The sequence below is a fragment of the Drosophila grimshawi genome, unplaced genomic scaffold, assembly GCF_018153295.1.
Source record: "Drosophila grimshawi isolate 15287-2541.00 unplaced genomic scaffold, ASM1815329v1 contig_1369, whole genome shotgun sequence".
Classification (NCBI taxonomy): domain Eukaryota; kingdom Metazoa; phylum Arthropoda; class Insecta; order Diptera; family Drosophilidae; genus Drosophila; species Drosophila grimshawi.
The window spans coordinates 6,100,685-6,117,698 of record NW_025062891.1 but is presented as its reverse complement, the minus strand read 5'-3'; the positions used below and the strand labels follow the sequence as shown (position 1 = coordinate 6,117,698).

Here is a 17,014-nt window from a genome sequence, read left to right as displayed (position 1 = left end):
CTGATTGATCCGTTGTATAATATATAAAGCATTTACTCAACCATTGATGCGTTTAATTCAGGCACGCAAATCCTACATTTCATATATCAATTTTGCGAAAATGTCTCGAGCGAGTCTCGAACAGTTAATCTTGCAATGCGAATCAAGATGCATTGCTTCGGTTTCGCACTGCTGCTAATAATGCTTCATTGTGTTGGAGCGCAATTTAACTGTAAGTGATGCGGAAATGGTTCCCCAATCCAGTTCGATTTTGATATACAAATTCAAACTCAACAGTAACTGCCTATAAGCAAATGCCTGCTCTGTATCACCTGGATGACTACGATCTGTGCCTACAGCAGCCACCTAGTCGTCTTTTATTCCGCAGCACCTACTGCCTCGTCTACGTTGAGATTGTGTCCAATGCCAGCTCCAATCTTTGGCAGCAGATCGAGCGAGTGTCGCGCGATGAGAAGCATCACTTTCGTCACGATCATCTATTTGTGGGGGTTTGTTTAGAACGCTGCAAACAGGCGCTGCATACTCTCTCCAAATTTCAGATACAGCAGCTGTACGAGGGAAAGGTGGCAGATGAAGAGGTAAGTCTTGGATTTTGCTTTTATATATATTTGCTGCTCAATTTGCAACAAAAAAACTTCATAAAGTCAAATTTATGTTTAAAATGTAACGGCCAATTTCTCTTGAAGTGTTACCAAATTGCTGTTTGGGAGTTAGTCGCTTAAAGCGTTGCCACCTTTTTTTGTATATTTAATTCACTTTCTAAACTTGCAAATTGAGCAAAGCATAAATGTAGTTTGATTGTATTAACATTCGTGCACCTGCACAGCTGAGCAGTTATTATACCAAAGTGCATAAGCGGACATCAGATGAGCGCCTACTCTACGACCACCTAATCAATAGCTGCCTTAATCGCCAGCTGGGCAACAGATTCCAATTGCGTCTGCGCAGCAGCATTGAATACTGCGAGCGAGCCGATGAACCACTCGAACACGGTAAATTTGCTTAAGTGTGACCAGCAATTCGCAAGTTGTTAACCGTTTGTCCACGCAGATGCACTCGATTTATTTGTTTACGGGCTGCTCATCCTGCTGCTGCTGCTCACCGTGCTCTCAAGCTACTATGATTTCAGCCTCAAGCGACAGCAAAATGTATCCGGCTCAACTAATGGGAATCTCTTTTACCAGCAGCGCCTCAGGATGCGTGGTTAGCTCCACACTAAAAGCTGTTATCTTGCTCAACTCTTAGCTCTCTCTCTCTCTCTCTCATTATCTGATTCTCTCTCTATTACACTCTCCCGGTTAGCTCAAAGATTTCTCTGCTCCTTTTCGCTGTGCCGCAATTATTATCGTCTTGTGCTGCCCTTGAGCAGCGATATCTCCAAGGATCTGCGCTTCTTTGATGCTTTCCGGGTGATGGGCGTTTTTATCGTTATAATGGGACACACGTTGATGGTCTTTATGACGGTGCAGCTGCAGAATCCGGAGTTTTTCGAGCAGTATCTCTACAAATTTGAGGCTTCAATATTTCAGAATGGCAACGCCTGCATTCAAATATTTTTCGTAATGAGCGCTTTTCTACTCTACGTGAATTTTACGAAGCTTAAGTGGATCAAGCCGGAGACGGGAGTTCTGCGTTGTATTGCGGTTTATTTTCGAGTGTTCTTTTGCAGATATTTTAGGCTGCTGCCATCGTTAATTATGTTGATCCTTTGCAATGGCACAATTTTAACCCGTTTGGGCAATGGACCTCTTTGGAGACATTTGACGGAGGCCGAAAGAGTTTTCTGTCGCGAGAACTGGTGGAAGAATGTTTTCTTTGTGAACAATTTTCTGCTGGAGGAGAGCGTAAGTGCACTGACTATATGCCTGACTAGAGTATACCCTGTAAACCATATATATTTCGCTGACAGTGTGCACACCAAACTTGGTATTTATCAGCAGATATGCAGCTCTTTGAACTCTTCCTCATTGTCATCATCATAGCAAATAAGTAAGAAAAGCCAATTCAAAAGAAAGCTAAAGCTTATCAGACATTGTTTGCAGATATCCCAGACTGGCCAGATATATGTATATAGTGCTGATCGCATTGGCATTGGCTGTGCCAGCTCTGTTGACCTATTACCTAAAACTGGATGCAGCTTATCACATGAAGCCTGAGTAAGTCTGATTGGAGTTATAATTTAAACTAAAAGAGAATTTCTAACTCAACAGCAACTATCGATAGAAACTATCGATATTTATATTTTCGGAATGTGGAGACCTTTTACAGCATCTATTTGCCATTCTACACAAATATCGGTGGCTATTTGATGGGTTTCCTCTGTGCTCATCTCTATCTCAAGTCGCGTTCCACTCCAAATGGGGCCAGCTACAAAGGCAACTCGAAGTTGGAGCTGGGCATGTGGATGCTGTTCTTGATCCTCTTTTTGATCCTCTTCTCTGGCTTCATCTTTATCAGGCACGACTTTGAGAAGCCCTCCATTTGGCTGGCACTCTATGCGTGCCTCTACAAGAATCTATGGATTCTGGTCTGTGCGGGCTTTGTGTGCTGCATGTGCTTCAAAGTGGGCTGTAAGTGGAACCCATTGATTTAGCGAGTGTTTCTATTATTCTTCCTATCTTTTTTTCCAGGGCTGGCCTTCGAATTTAGTTCTCTGGCCATTTTTCGACCTTTGGCTCGACTTTCATTTCAGACTTTTCTGTGGCATACTTTTGTATTGCGCCTCGTTGCTGGTTATTTTCGAGAGCCAATCTATGTCAACAAATTATATTTGGTAAGGTTTTGATTAAATCATAAATTGGAAATATAATTTTGCTTTTATTTTCAGTTTGGCAATGTAATTGTTGTGTTTGTCCTGACGCAAATTTTGGCTTTTGTTGTGGCGTTGCTATTTGAATACCCGCTGGCAGAACTCTTAAAACAGCTAACTAGCCAAGAGTCAACTGTTGTTGACCAAAAGCCGAATGCAAACTATGCAAATGCATTTCAAATTGAGCTTAATTCGCGCTAATATTTTGGTATTTTAATTTCAATTTGGCAAATAAATAAAATATTCCGTTCTTTGGGAGACCAGTATTTTAGAAATACTATATGAACTTAGTATTTTTGTAACAAGTTGGCAGCTCTAGTGTCGTATTATTTCACTCTTCTGCCTACGGTCACACTGCTAAGCTGTTCAGTTTTGTTTTCTCTCGTCTCGCTCGTCGGCGTTTTGCTACGTTTCGTCTTCTCGCAAGCGCAAATTCTTAAACAGTTCACAACAAAGTGCGAAATTAAATATTGCATATTCTCAATTAAATATCAAGCATAAATGCTAAATTAAAGTGAGTGTTCTTTCAAGTGTGTGTGTGGATATTTTGTATAATTTTCAATTGCGGCAACCTTTTGCATTTCCAATACAAAAAATGTCAATGAATCATTTGTGGCATTTTTACTAGCAAACGCCAAGTGGCAGCCATTTAAAATGATTTGTTATTGATATTTGATTAGTTTAAAATAAGATTACATTTAAATAATCAACGCGCGTATTACAAAATCATTCAAATCACGGCAAATAAAATAAGTGCGACAATGTTTGTGTTTTTGCGTTTGTGTGTGTGTGTGTGGTGCGTGTGTGTATGCGTGTGTGTGCGCGCGCTCTTGTACGTGTGTGCGTGTTTGAGTGGTGAGCGCAATGCATGTGAAGAGTGCGGCTATAAAATGTTGGCACTCGCGCTCCCGCTCCCACACAGTGTTATATGAGTCGCAACACTCCAAAAAAGGGAATAAAAATGAGAAGCGTCTTGTGAACAGCAACAACAACAACAAAAAAAGACCGAACGCCGAAAAATGTTGCAAAATGAAAGAAAAGCAAACAAAACGAAAGCAAGCAAGCAAGATTTCTGCGTGTTTAGCCACACACACACATATCTACCATCTACATTTAAATTAATTGTTCTTTTTTTATATCGCTTTTAGCTGTAATTTTTGTGCTCACATTTTCCGGCTTGTTTATAAAGTTCTGAGAGAGAGAGAGAGAGAGCGCGCGCCCAATTGTTGCTCTGCTCTGCTGCTGGAAGCAACAAGTAACCAAAAACGCACGGGGGTGTCTCAAAATGCGTGCTCTCTTTTATTATTATTTAGATGTTGAGCTGTGGGCGCAAACGCAGCCGATAAGCCGCAATTGAAATATTGTGGCAATTACGCCAAAAGAAACGTGGCTTCAAGTTGGCCAAAGCGTAGCATTGCAGCAGCTCAGCAATACTGGCTGAGGCTGCGTGTGCAAGTGTGTCGTATGCGTGTGTGTGTGAAACAAGTGTGAAAAACAAACGACCTCCAGCAGCGTCTACGTCTGCGTCAGCATCTGTGTCTGTGTCGCGCTCTCTTAGAAAGTGTAAGAAGAGCGCGTGCGAGCACGAAAGCCCCCCACGCACAGTCGTTGTTATTGTTCTTGTTGTTGCTGTTGTCACAGGCGTTGTCATTGCTTTTGTTGTTGTCCAAAAATGGGTTAAGCAACGACGACGACGGCGAAAAAGAAACAAACGCTGCAAACGCCAATTAGTGACAATATATAAATGAAAAACGCATGCAGTGTGCGTGTGTGTGTGTGTGTCTGCGCAAATATGTATGCAAATTAAGTGGCAGTGTCCAAAAAAAAAACAGCAACAACAACAACTGCCGCCAATCTGACTAAGCGCAAACGCAGCAGAAATAGCAACAAGTAGACGCGAGACGGAGAAGCGTCGTGCAATTAAGACAGCAGCAACAACAACAACAAGCAATGCATAGTTAAATTTAGCAGCAGAGTTCCACTTTCACTCGACGGCGGCGGCGGCGACACCGACACCCACCAAGCCCCCCTCCTTGTTGCATGTTAAATTCAATGCGTGCTTTGCACGATTTTGCAACTACTAACAACACGATAATCGTAATTTAAATATACACATAATTTGATACGATTCGATAAATCGATAAATGGCTAATCGTTAGAAAATTCAACTTTGGCAGTGTGACCACTCACTGTTGGGAGTTCAAAGTTCTAACGCAGCCAATGCATACATATATATTGTCTGCTTAGTGGCACTAATTAAGTACTGTCGTAGTTTGTCACTTGAAAGTCCATCTCTAAGTGGCTTGTGGCAGGCAGTACGACAGGGAGACAGGCGCGGCAGACACTTGCGCGCTTTATGTCAAGATTTGAGTTAATCGTCTGCAAAGCAGCAGTTTGATGAACTTAACTACAACAAGGCAATGCAATCACAAAAAACGTTGAATATGCTGCTGGTTTTCTTGTTGTTGTTGCTGCTGCATGCCACTGGTAATTACAGTAATGCCTAATGATGACATCATCGTCAAGCTCCACGCTGACAGCTGCTGCTGCAGCATTGCATTCACAATGATATTCAGGCGAAAGTTTCCATCGATGTGAGTCTGCTGATAAGGCCAAGCGGGGCAGCAGTAGCTGCTAGCTGCAGCTGTAGATGCTTATCAGCAGCATTCGCTCGTCTGGCAGTGATGATGATTCATTTGACATGCCACCTACAACACAATGCATCACACATCAAACCGCATAGCTCTACTTAGTGTTATTGATATACCCTGTAGTCGTAAAATGTGCTAAACGGCACTAAGAAAATATATTTTGCGTTGAGCAGCGTCAACTTAAGAACTGGATACGCATAATTTGATTCTTGTTAGCCAATAAAGAAATATATGTCTTTAATATTTAATATATACATATAGAATTTGAAAAATTATGGATAGCTTTTTCATTGAATTCAGGCTAGAAAAGTGTTATGTTATCGATAACTCTTGAATGGCATTGAATATCTTTTTTGGCCTTATATCGAGGATTTCGTAGAATGTGTAGAATATTTTAAATTATTGAATGGATACATGTTTTTAGAGGATTTTTTTATATTTATTAATAACTGTTTAATTAAATTTAATCCACAATTAATTTCGATACCAAATTTTGTACTTTCTACACCAGAAACAGAAAAGGAATGTTAGTATTCAAATGATGGTATAGTATAACTATCTAGATTGCATTTACACTGCATTTATTTAGAATATCAGTCCAGTTATGGCGGGGTGCAGGGTATCTTCAAGTCAGGCGAGTGTACTCTTGTTTGTTATTTGGTTGCTGTTGCTCATCGCACATTCATGCCGCCCGTTGTCCACTAATTAGATGCTGGACAGTTGGGATTATAACTGGTCGCATATTAGCATTGTGCAGCAGCCAATTGGAGCATAGCCACTTGTGCCCCATGCCAACATGCCCCGTTGCGCCTTTGCCCCTTTCAGTTATTGTTCGCTTCATTTGTCACACTCGATTTCTTACTTTCTTACACTCGATTGCATTGCGCGCAGTGAAAAATTACAACAACGCTTAATTGACGATTACTCCTGTTGTCCCCGCCCCCTTGCCCTCACCTCAACGGGGGGTGCTTTGGTGTTTTAGTCACGCCGACAAGCAGGCATGAAGCCAGGCAGGCAGGCAGCAAAAACACAACAACATTTGTTAGCAATTAGAATTGGCCGGTGAACAGCGTTTCGACAAAGCGTTAAGATTTGCAATCAAGCATTAAGTCAATTTGTGGCCAGTCTACGTCGACGTCGTTGTTGACGCGTTGCAATCATCAGTTGCTGATGATGAACCGATCAGCTCGTTGCATCGTATTGAGAAATGGGTTCTGGAAGCTGTCATGGAATGAATGAAGTCAGCGCATACTAACCAGTACAGTGCGTGCCATAAGTCTGCTTACCCCAATTGCATACTTACGCATATTGCTCCTCTTCATATGTTATTTGAATAGTATACCGCTTGCATTATTTATGTAATGTGCACTAAAAGCAGTCGGCAAAATTTAAAAAAGATTTTAAAAAATTATATTTTCAAAGTACATTTTACCATTCAGATTACACACAATGATTAATTAAAATGAGTAATTAAATGAAACATAAAAGTATATAATTATTCTGGTAATTTGAAAATTTAAAACGGTCCAACATTTATGGCAAAGATTGGAGAAACCAAAAAAAAAGAAAGCCAATCACACTAAAAAAAATGTTAATCGATAGAAAAGTAGAGATTAAATAAATAATCTCCACAAGTGAAGTACTTTAAAAGTGCAAATCTTTTTATTTAAGTTCTTATTATGTTAGCTTCTGAACAATATTACAAACATCCCTGAAATGTGTTCTTAAAAATTAATTCATTATTAGTGCAATTGCACTTTTGGATGAGAAAATGGTTTTCACAAGAACTCGAATTGGAAGAACTAATTATTATTATTAAAGTTGTCTTTAAAAATCACTAAATAATAATTTCAATGGCCATTTTTAACGCCCTTTGGAAACGCGTGAGAATACTCCCAGAACTGGAACTATTAATTATTATTATAGTAATCAAAATTCTTTTCATGGAGAAACTCTTTGCTGTTATCCAAAAAATTAAATTCAACAAACGAAACGATTTCCAAAAAATTCTTTAGCATTATCAGCTTAGGAAAGTTAAAATATAAATATTAAACAAGCTTATAATAAAAATAATAGTTAGCATATCTTATCAGTTGAACTATGATAAATGATTGCATTGCTTATACTACTTGTACCTATTACAAGTAGATAAACTCAAGGACAAGTGGCATTAACAAATCATGTTTCAAGCTAACATTGATCAATAACTATTGCAAGCCATTGTTATGTGTGTGTGCGGGTGTGTGTGTATACAATCAGTATTTGCTGTCATTGTCGGCGTCTCTGTTTGTTGAGCTCTCAATCAGACCACCCACCCGCACTCCCCCTCCACTGCCCGCAGTCAGTCTTGAGCCCGCATATAACAAGTAATTCTACATGCTGGCTACTCATAGTATACCACTTTGTATCAACTTCCGTTATTTATATGCTGTTATACATGTGTTTTGTGTGAGGCATTATCGCTAGTTAAAGGAATGCGAGGCGAGTCGAGACGAGACGAGGCGATGCAATTTGTAATTGTGCGGCAATTGTTTTGCCACAATAAAGTTGTGCCAAAATGCCAAAGACGCCAAAAAGAAGCAATCTAAAATAAATGTTGAACAAATATTGCAAACAAATAAAGACATTAAAATGGCAAATTACAGGCGCTCAATGAATGGGTGTGCCAATGAGTGTGTGTGCGTCTCTCTCTCTGTGTGTGTGTGTGTGTATTCTTGTGTATTAATATGAAAATTGAATTTTACCCCAAGATGATTGAATTTTCTATTAATAAGTTTTAACCTTCAGCAAGCTGTGAAATGTATAAAAATTCTAATTCTCTAGCGAAGGTGTTTGTTGAGACATACAAACACCATAAATAAATCTCTCACACACACACACATCTATATGTATAAGCATATATGCATATGTGTGTATGTGTATAGTTAGCTCGATCGGAATATATATACATATACATATATCTATAGCAAATTCAAGAGCTATTTTTTGAGTGTTAGAATATTATATATATATATTAGAGTGCTGTTTTATGAGTGCTTTGAGAACATTCTTTTTTGTTAGCTGATATAATTTATCAGCAGCGCCAATGATAGTGACTGTATTGATACACACCCACACACACACACACATGCACGCACACACTCCATGACAGAGTTTACCTTGCAGCGAAAAGAAAATAAATACTAAAAATGTGTACATATAAAAAGTTTATGATTTTTAGCGGGTCAATGACAAATTCATTGTGCCCCACAGCATATTTCTACACATATATATACAAATATGTATATTCATATATATATATATATATTACTTTCAGCACAGAAAAGCAGAAAAATGAGCATATTAATAAATTAATGGCCGTCTTTGCGTTTTGTTTCTGTTGCTTTTAGCGTCTTTTTTTTTTATTTTGTTTGTTTTTTTTCCTTTCCACTGATTAAAAACGAAAGCTTCGCGCCGTTGTTTAGTCAGCCTTTTGGCCATATTCGTAATGGGTATTTGTGGGCCCAACCCCAGTCAAGAGTTTGGCGAATTGGTTAGAGTTCATTTGTGTTGTGCTGAGGTTGGGTTATTTTCTGTTTTGTCAGATTGTGTAGCCATAATTCACGTGTTGTTGTCAGCCAATTCGTTATTTCAGCGTTATGATGTCATATAAAAAGCAACTTATTGCTACCTATCAATGTTATTCTTGTTGTTGTAGTTTCTCCTTAATTTTTGATAATTGAAACCCGTTTGAAGTGCGATTCGGGGTGAAAGTGTTCTTAGGCTCCTCAATTGCAGCCATAACATTTTTCTATGTGTTGTGTGTTGTTTGTTTTCTTTTTTTTCCTTCTATATCTTTGTTTGATCTTTATGCAACATTTGAATACAAAAAAGTACAAATCAAAACAATGCCAACGATTTGCTTTCGCATACAATTTATAAGCTTAAGTCACAGCTTAACGGAGCTGCTGTTTACTGATTGTTGCTGGCCGACGTAATATGCAAATTTATTAAACAAATCGAGGTTGTCAAACAAACAAATAAAAACAACACTGACTTCAGTCGCGATCGACAAACTAACGATGCCATTTTCAAGGGGGGGAAAACGAATGCAAGTGGAAACTGCAATGGAAATCTATCGATTGCGAATCGTAACTACGTTTTCAAATCAATTATATATATATATATATCTATATATGCATATATTATTATTATATTAGCTCTCTCTCTTAACTGTGGTCAATCAAATTGGTTCCATAGTTAGTTTCTTCCTGCAATAGTAAAAGTTGTATTTTATGTGCACAGTGAAAGACTTTAATCTTCAAAGTTTAAAATAAACGCTTAGAATATGCCTGCAAAATTGAAAATATATATTATGTATTATATATATAATATGCATGAACAATGTCTTGGATATTTAAATTTTGTATGTCATTGTTTTGTCTCATAGATTTTCTTTAAAGTTATCTTTTATATCCAGAGTGAATATCTTGTGTTCTTTTTTTATGTAACTTTTGATTGTTTGAAAAGAGAATTTGATTAATATAGCTAAAAATTAGAAATTAATAAATAAGTATAACTATTACTTTTTATTTAAAAATAAATCGAAAATAGAACTTAACTTTTGTGGTGCTAATTTGTTAAATAATTAAAGTAAAAGTAATTTGTTAAAATAATTAAAAGTTGCTTTAAGTTATCGAACTGCAGCGATCTTATAAATTATATCTCTTTGATCTTGGTGTTTCCTTAAGCTAAACTGAAAAATCGTAAAAACAATCACAATAATAACACACCGTAATTTAAATTATGATATACATACAGTATATATGACTGGATCGGACATCTATATGATATGACTGCCATAGAAAGTAGTCGTTGTGAGATGAGATTCGTTGTTAAGAACTCGATGTTTTGATCAAACTCAATAGTAAACTTTGCCTTATTTTGCAATCAGTAAATTAAAAACAACAAAAAACTAATAAATAGATATATGCAATATATTTGTTATGAGTTGCCTGTCATTTGATCTGTACTTGTTTTCAAAATTAATACACAACGCGGTTTCTATTTTCATTCAGTTCTCACAGTCAAGTTACAAGTTGTATCTTTAATCTTCGCAGGTAAACAAAACGCTGCAACAACAAAACTACTTTAATTGAGACCTACAACGAATTCTCGCATCAGCATAAATACGACAACAACAACAACTGAAGTTAGCCCAAATTGAGCACGACGCGTAGCATAGAGGAGAGAAGAGTACAGCAGAGGAGTACTTATAACGGGGCTAGCAACAGCAACAACAACAACAACAAACACAAACACACTCAACTAACCGGGAATCGGTCAAACGAGCACAAGAAGAAGTAGACGACGAAGAAGAAGTAGACGACGACGAAGAAGAAGAAGTAGAGCCACAAAACAGAGTTAAAGATGTCATTTCGTGTTGTGCGCAGCTCAAAATTTCGTCACGTCTATGGACAGTCGCTGAAACGGGAGCAATGCTACGACAATATACGCGTCTCCAAGTCCAGCTGGGACTCCACATTCTGTGCGGTCAATCCAAAATTCTTGGCCATAATTGTGGAGTCGGCGGGCGGCGGTGCATTCATTGTGTTGCCACACAATAAAGTGAGTATTATAATTATTAATCAACTCAGACTCTCCAAAGTAAATTCAACCAAATTTGGTTGCATTGCCTTTAAAATATTTACATATACATATATATATTTATATATGTATGTGTGTGCGTATGGGCCAAAGTATTTTTATATAGACACAATGGAGCCCGGCTATTTATAGGGGATCGCAGTGCAAAATGTTTGCAGCCATTTGCGGGCTTGTTGCCATCTACACAACATCTACACACACACGCACACATCTAGGAAATGACGTCGAGTGATTTGGCATGAAACATGCGCGTGGTTTTTATGCTTATAAATAAAGCCCATAGTTATGAATATATTCTATGCGACCAATCGACGTGCGCTCTCTCTCTCTCTCTCTCTCTCTCTCTGTCTCTCTCTCTCAGACAGTCTCTCTCTCTGTCTCTTTGAGAATAATGTGCTCTCAATTTCTCATTAAACGTATCTGTTGGGCGCACTTTTCGGTTTTGGCCCCCGGCCAACATGACACACCAAATTGTCTAAATTTAACAGCAAACAAATAGAAAAAAATAAAACCAAAAAACAGAATTACAAATAAAATGATATTCTGTATAATCATTGCATTTTGGCCTGGCTTCTGCCGATGCAATCTGTGCCCCATTACTTAAGCGATGGCAAAATGGAAAATTTATTAATTTCCACGAGAACAGTTTTTGGCAGCGCCAAAATCGAACATCCGTTCAGCTGTCACCAGTAGCAGCAGCACCAGCAGCAACTGCGTGGGCAGAATATCTTTATATATATATATATATATATATTTATCTATTTTTTTTTTTTCGGCTACCCAATTTTGAACGCGATCGGTGCGCATTTGGTTAAAAAGTATTTGGCCAAGTGTCTGTTGAATATTGTCTGTTCTAATTGGCCCAAATTTGTATGCAAAATGTGCGCCGCCATCCACGAAAGCTGAAGACACCATGAAGACCACCATCTGCCACCGATTTCTATGTGGTGCCGCTTTCACACGCTCTAATTTGAATACTTTATGGGATTCGAGTCGAATCTGCATCCGAATTTGGTGTGTCAATTAAATGGACACGCTTCATCATTAAAAATATATACTTGTTATTGATGAACGTCTGATTGGGAATAACTTGTTGATTAAATCTGATTAAAGCAACCTCAAACCTGAAACCTTATCCAAAATGTTATAAACTTGAAATTTAATTCATTTGAAATGTGTATTTCAGCAACAGTAAAACATCAGACATAAATATATATATCTATATGTATATACATATCAGACCATTTCTTCGAAATTCTATCAAGTTTAGTTTTATTTAATCTGGTAAACCAAAAAGGCTTTCATTGTGAGTCACTTTCTAATCACATTTCTTGCACATAAATACAGTTAAAACACTCACGTCCACACTTGTATGTACAGTCATGCAAATGATAAATCACTATTCGGCACTTAAGACTCGCAAGCTCAACAAATAATTCGGGGGAAACTCAGGAATTTATGCAAGTGTCTATTTTTCGCACGTGTTTGTTTTTCGACTAATTGGAAACTTTACACAAAAACACCTGCCTGCGCTCGCTCAGATACCCAGATAAGGCGGGAATTGGGCACAGATCTTGACAGCAGGCGACAGGCGTGAAGTTTAGCATTATGAATTGCGAATTGCTGGCTAATTCCAGAAATAAAGCTGTGCACAAATTATGGCAAATGGGTCGGTGTCGTTAATTAGAATTTACATTTGCAAATCATTTCAGGTTGGACGCATTGCGGCGGATCATCCACTGGTGGGCGGACACAAAGGTCCAGTGCTAGACATTGCGTGGTGTCCGCACAATGATAATGTGATCGCATCCGGCTCTGAGGATTGTGTGGTCAAGGTGTGGCAAATACCCGACGGGGGACTCTCGCGCACACTCACCGAACCCGTCGTCGATCTGGTGCTCCATCAGCGGCGCGTCGGTCTGGTTCTATGGCATCCATCGGCGCTCAATGTTCTGCTCACTGCCGGCTCCGACAATCAGGTGAGCATCATTTGGCTTGCAATTCAATTTTTGGGTCTTTAACTGATACGTCATTTGGCATTGCAGGTAGTCATCTGGAATGTGGGCACTGGCGAGATACTCGTGCACATTGACTCGCATCCGGATATTGTGTACAGCGCCTGCTTTAACTGGGACGGCTCCAAACTGGTCACCACGTGCAAGGACAAAAAGATACGCATCTATGATCCGCGCAGCGGTGAACTGGAGAGCGAGGCGATGTGCCATGAGGGCTCCAAGGCGACACGGGCGATCTTTTTGCGTCACGGCCTGATCTTCACCACCGGCTTCAATCGCAGCTCGGAGCGTCAGTATTCGCTGCGCGCCCCCGATGCCCTCAACGAGCCCATCGTCATGGTCGAATTGGACACGTCGAACGGTGTCATGTTCCCGCTCTACGATGCGGACACAAATCTGATCTATCTGTGCGGCAAGGGCGATTCTGTGATTCGTTATTTCGAGGTGAGTCGCTGCCGCTCATTGATTGGTATACATTGATGAACGAATGCTTTGCAGGTGACGCCGGAGCCACCGTTTGTGCACTACATCAACACATTTCAAACGCCAGATCCGCAGCGTGGCATTGGACTGATGCCGAAGCGAGGCTGTGATGTGACCACCTGCGAGATAGCCAAATTCTATCGCCTCAATAACAATGGTCTCTGCCAGGTCATTTCGATGACGGTGCCACGCAAGTCCGATCTCTTCCAGGAGGACTTATATCCGGACACACTGGCCGAGGATGCGGCCATCACTGCCGAAGAATGGATTGCCGGCAAGGATGCCGAGCCGCTCACCTTCTCGCTCAAAGTAAGTGGCACCAGTTGCGATTGCTGCATCTCTCCACACATTTGGAATACAGCGCTCATCGTGCTGCGGCTCCGTCGTTGCTTCCCTGCTTCGGCGCCACAGTTGCGCTCCACCCACTGAGCAATAGAGCGTACAAGGATCCTGATCTTCTGTAAATTGGCCATGGGCCAAAAACAATTAGTGTATTCCAAAACGGCTTGCTGTAGTTTGCTTTCCCGCAACCCGCGTGGCTACCACAAAATTTGTATTATGCTTGGATGCGCTTGCCTCTCTCTTGTGTTCCCTTATCATCAATTTTATCTACGTTTGTCTGTCGTCTCGTCAGCCTTTTGCCCCAGCCAACAACACACACACACACGCACACATACTCAAACACTCTGTCAATACGCACTAACGGCAAAAACACACACATGCAAAGATACTCCTTGATGACATCTTTTTGACATTGATAAAGGATTCGTATTGTGAAATCTCTTGAGCAAATCTGTCTCTATAAACTACACAAATAATTTATTAAAACTAGCTGAGGTATTCCTCTACCTATTATCTTTGACAAAACCTTAAACTGCTTGACAGGTAAGACTAGAGATCAAAATCCAACCGATAAAGACATAAAAATCCTAAATGATCAAGTAGTTTCCTTTTATTACTTCTTTAATAATATTTAATATATTATTAAAAAAAAACCCAAATAAAACTAATTTAATAATTCTTCTTTAAAAGCCCCATATGAACCTTGCCTTTAATAAAATGATATTAGCCAGCTGCATAGAGAACTGAAAACGTTCATTCTTTTCACTCAGCTATCGCTGCTCAAAGCTAAACGGCTTTTAGAAACTCTTTTGTAAAGTAATGTGAAGATTATATTTTATGAACCCGTTCGATGGGATTGTCACCAAGTTCATTATGTAGAATATTCGGCCATGGTACACACAACCCACAAAAGAAAACATATGCAATCAAAAAATTTGACCAGCTTACACACACTGCCTTAACACGCACGCAGCGTGGCGCTTGTTGTTGTGTTCTTTGTTCTTTGTTGTAATGTAAAACGAACAGTGATTCTAAAAAGCCTAATCAGGATCGCGTTTCCATTGTGCAGGGCGGCTACGTATCCTCGTCGGGCGGAAATACGCTCTCCGTCAGCAAGAAGGCCAACATTCTGAATAAGACGTCCGCATCCCGAGGAGGTGGCGGCGGTGGCAGCAGTTATGCTGGTGGCAATCATTCATCCGCGAACAACAACGAGTCCAGCGACGGTCCACCACCAGCGATATTCACGGTAACATTTAGTTATAGATACATTTTTTTATATATAGCAATTGTTTACATTTGAATCGTCTGCTGCTTGCAGGAAAAGGATCATCGCAATATTCTGGATGAGATACGCAAGCTGAAGGCGATCATTGTGAAGCAGGAGAATCGCATTCGCGCCCTCGAGGCCAAGGTCTCTGCGGCGGCCACCGGCGATGAGACGGATGCCCGCAATAGCAATAAAAACGGCAGCGGACAGTCCTCTGCTGCGGCGTCGGCGGCGGCGGCAGCAGCGGAAAGCAGCAGCCATGCTAGTGAAAGTGCCAATGATCATGCTGCGTCCACATCCGCAACAAATGCGGACAACGATGAGGATTAAACGGAGCTGGAGAGGAAGAGTAACAGCTGCAGAGAGAAGAGGAGCACAGGAAATGAAAGCTGATACTACAGAGAGAGAAAGAGTTTTCGGGAGAGAGTAGAGAGAGAGTGAGAGAGAGAGAACTGCTTGAAGAAGCTCGTCGTTATCGTTTGAATTTCTCTAAATGGAAAATTATGTTTATATTTTGTACACGCTAAATGAGAGTCGTCGTCTATGATTATGATTTCGATTATTTATTTTATATAATTTAATATTAGGTCTTTTTACGAGCGAAATGAGTTGAGCGTAATATAAATGAATAACAAAACAAAACAAAGCAAAACACACACAGCAATCAAAGCAGAACGCATATAACATATATACACACAATATCCTGCCAAAAATATATAGTGAAACCTAACGAACTACCTACAAGTTGCGCCCAAAATCGAATCGGAAGTTAAAAGTCAAAGTCCCCATCCATCTGGTTGGGTTGTCTTTGCTTTCGAGCTGTGTTTTTTTGTGTAACGCAAAATGTGAAATTGTTGTAAATTTAACAAAAAACAAAAATCAAAATATATAGACTAAATTGCAATCATCTAAAATTAATGCTATTTACCTACCTACCAATTTACATACTTTTTCTATACATATACATATATACTATATATATATATATCAATATATATATGATTACCCTAATCGAGGCAATATATTCATGACAATAGCTTTTATAACAAACCATTAGGCAAAAAGAGAATGGAAAAAAATTGACTTAACTTGTACCCCATACCGCCGTCGCTTTCATAAAACATTTTTCTCGTTCTAACTAATAATAAGTTGTATTTTGTAATAATAAATGAAAGAAAACCAACGAACCATTTTCAAAATACTGTCGATATTGTATTTCCAATTGTTGAGATAAAGTACGCCTAACGATTGTGTAACGATCAAACGAAAAACAAAAACAAAAATTGTAAGAGTGCTGACTATAAATACCTAGAATATTCTGTATAAATAATTTACAATTTGATACGGAATAAACTATTATACAACAACAATATACAGTTTTTATTCATTTGAATTAACGACTGTTAAGATCGATTGCAGACGGTCACATAGATAAATTAATATGGCCAGACTGTTTCATTTTTGATTGCAAATATTGCCATATTATCATATCGATATTATGTATCGGAATCATTTCAAAATATCGCATATAAATTGATCAACGTAACAGATGTCGCCATCAAGAGCAGCACCACAAATTTTGTATACTTATTGAACTGCCCCAATCAGCATTCGTATGAAACTCCAGCATTCAAATCTGTATTCGAAAGCGGTAAATAAAAGTAAACAATAATCCACTTAAGCATAAAAGTCGGGAAGTAGTAATGAACAGCTCTAAGCAATTTGAAAATTTTATCTGTGTTTCGATTATTTCATATTGAACACCCCATTTATTCAGAGCAGTTAACATTTCATTTAA

At 39.1% G+C, this 17,014-nt stretch overlaps 2 protein-coding genes across 3 annotated transcripts; both read left to right on the top strand.

Moving 5' to 3' along the window:
* Window positions 1-117: 117 nt before the first annotated feature.
* Window positions 118-3,057, top strand: LOC6560732 (nose resistant to fluoxetine protein 6). Its single transcript, XM_001987576.3, has 10 exons — window positions 118-211; window positions 277-578; window positions 827-992; window positions 1,051-1,203; window positions 1,303-1,844; window positions 1,910-1,989; window positions 2,043-2,156; window positions 2,224-2,570; window positions 2,631-2,773; window positions 2,828-3,057. The coding sequence occupies exons 1-10, from the start codon at window positions 136-138 to the stop codon at window positions 3,008-3,010; spliced, it is 2,106 nt and encodes a 701-aa protein (XP_001987612.2). The 5' UTR covers window positions 118-135; the 3' UTR covers window positions 3,011-3,057.
* Window positions 3,058-3,182: 125 nt separating this feature from the next.
* LOC6559804 (coronin-1C-A) lies at window positions 3,183-16,415 on the top strand. 2 transcript variants are annotated; one of them, XM_032734186.2, is made up of 7 exons: window positions 3,183-3,323; window positions 10,560-11,067; window positions 12,819-13,085; window positions 13,152-13,565; window positions 13,620-13,913; window positions 14,995-15,195; window positions 15,268-16,415. In XM_032734186.2, the coding sequence occupies exons 2-7, from the start codon at window positions 10,870-10,872 to the stop codon at window positions 15,544-15,546; spliced, it is 1,653 nt and encodes a 550-aa protein (XP_032590077.1). In that variant the 5' UTR covers window positions 3,183-3,323; window positions 10,560-10,869; the 3' UTR covers window positions 15,547-16,415. The 2 variants fall into 2 exon arrangements, with proteins under 2 accessions (XP_032590077.1, XP_001987611.1); XM_001987575.3 differs by having other exon boundaries at window positions 3,259-3,323; window positions 15,016-15,195.
* The last annotated feature ends 599 nt before the right edge of the window (window positions 16,416-17,014 follow it).